This window comes from Perkinsus marinus (assembly GCF_000006405.1).
Source record: "Perkinsus marinus ATCC 50983 genomic scaffold scf_1104296969420, whole genome shotgun sequence".
In the NCBI taxonomy this organism is placed as follows: Eukaryota; Perkinsozoa; order Perkinsida; family Perkinsidae; genus Perkinsus; species Perkinsus marinus.
This window is the reverse complement of record NW_003202857.1, coordinates 12,745-14,614: the sequence shown is the minus strand read 5'-3', so window position 1 is coordinate 14,614 and position 1,870 is coordinate 12,745. Positions and strand designations below refer to the sequence as shown.

Genomic DNA, 1,870 nt, shown 5'->3' with positions numbered 1-1,870 from the left:
AATCGGCCAGGAAGGCGGAGTATCGTTCGATGACTGATGCTGAGAAAAAGAGCAGCTGGCCAGGAAGAAGAGGCTGGACAAGATTTGGCTTTGGGAGGGCCGGCAGCGGCCAAGGGTTATTTGCAAAACCGTATAGACAACGGCTTTGGAGACGTTTTGAAGTCGAACCTGGATTTAATCTTGAGACTGAGAATACTCATTTCTGAGATTCTCCACTCTATGACTCCTCCTGTTGTTGTCGATAATGTTGCCCAATGATTATCATCATCATGTTGTGTGTGTTATGATATGTATATACTATCATTCTTATTGAGTTTTCCCCTATTGTTATCCTCACTCTTGAACGAGGAGTGTTCAATTCTCGTAGAGCTTCCTTTATAGAGATGAACACCTTGTAGACCAACACCATATTGGTTCTATTCTGCTGTAGTCCAAAGCCTCGGCATCGCCCTTACTGATACCATAATCTATTCACATCACACTGTTGAATACTACTAGTGTGGGAAACTTGCTACTACTCCGTGTAGCTGTTTTGCCCAGCATGGTGATGAAGTTATTCGTTGTATTCGCGACTTTACTCACTGTACATGCCTCGACCCTTACCAAAGTAAGGCCGGGCCTGCTTGCATATGGGGGCATATGTGATACAGTCTTTGTTTGTTCAGAGCAACAAGTCGACTATTCAAAGGCATATTGAGGAACTTCGAGAAGAGTCTGAGGCTAAGGGGAAAGTAAAGAGGATAATAATCAACCCATCCTTCTCACACGCCTCTCAGTCTATCGCGGAGCACTTCTTGAAGCCAGTTGTGCAAATGAGGAAGAGACCACCACAGAGGCGACGAGCTTATTCAACAGGCGACGTACGATTCGATGTGTGAAATAACCCAGCATACTGTAGATTCCCTCGGAAATGGCGACGGCGCAGATAAAGGATATTCTGAAGAGAGCTAATGAGTTGGGCATGGTGAGTGGGTGTAAGCAGTGTCATTGTCGATAGAGCAGTTCCTAACAGAGTCCTGCACAGTACTGGTTGAAGCATGAGGGGAAGTATTCTGAAGCTAGGGTAACCGATATGGAACCCGAGCATAGAGCTGACAAGAGGAGGGCGAGGAGGAGTTGGTCTTCCTCATTTGACTCTCACCGTTAGTTGTACATATACGCTGTTCTTGTTGAATGCTACTTCTTCCGCATTTGAGTTGGGGAGCGACCAACTCCTTCGTGTTGACCGCTTTCGCGAGAGCTTCTTCTTATCGCTCCGCAACAACATGTATTCCACTGCCCGGATCATGCTCATCATCTGCGCTGTCATACCAATCGTTCCTTGTCGTGGGCATGAGCCCAGAGGAGTAGGTGCATTTATCGTGCTAGGGGCCTTCTGATGGGCTTTTTGTAGGGCTTAGTTCGCAAGCGCGTCTTGGAATACGAGCCTAGGATTTTCGAGGAAAAGAAGGCTCGCATGAGCACCAATGACATAGTGCACGAGTTGAATAGGGTAGACGAGGCACACGATACGTGTTGCACTTTTTACAATTCAGAGGAAGAGAGTATGGAAGAAGGCGGAGAGGAAGAGTGGAGGGGCGCTTACCCCCGCAGAGGTGGACGACTCATCCAATCAGTGTTGGAGTTTATGTTCACTTCCTAAACTCGGGATTTCCTCATTTATTTTGAGAGTTTTCATACGAATTCGAGTAGAAGTGTACAAAAACCGTGTACCAAAATTTTCTCAAAATTCTCATATTGTCACCGACATGTAGTTGACCATGTGCATATTTCCTTATCGAGCAGCGTGCCCTTCTATTTCAGAGGGGACGATTCGCCTTAGTCCTAGGTGACAGAGTCGACGCTTATGATCCGGACTTCTTGGTGAGTG

At 46.6% G+C, this 1,870-nt stretch overlaps 1 protein-coding gene across 1 annotated transcript in view; it reads left to right on the top strand.

Moving 5' to 3' along the window:
• Positions 1-1,870, top strand: part of Pmar_PMAR006705 (hypothetical protein) — a gene marked incomplete at both ends in the record, with an annotated part of 7,165 nt that overhangs the window by 4,787 nt on the left and 508 nt on the right. Inside the window, 5 exons of the mRNA XM_002767950.1 lie at positions 666-731; positions 899-964; positions 1,394-1,492; positions 1,536-1,595; positions 1,804-1,863. Of these exons, the coding sequence (XP_002767996.1) occupies positions 666-731; positions 899-964; positions 1,394-1,492; positions 1,536-1,595; positions 1,804-1,863 (351 nt within the window). The remainder of the gene's footprint in view (positions 1-665; positions 732-898; positions 965-1,393; positions 1,493-1,535; positions 1,596-1,803; positions 1,864-1,870) is intronic.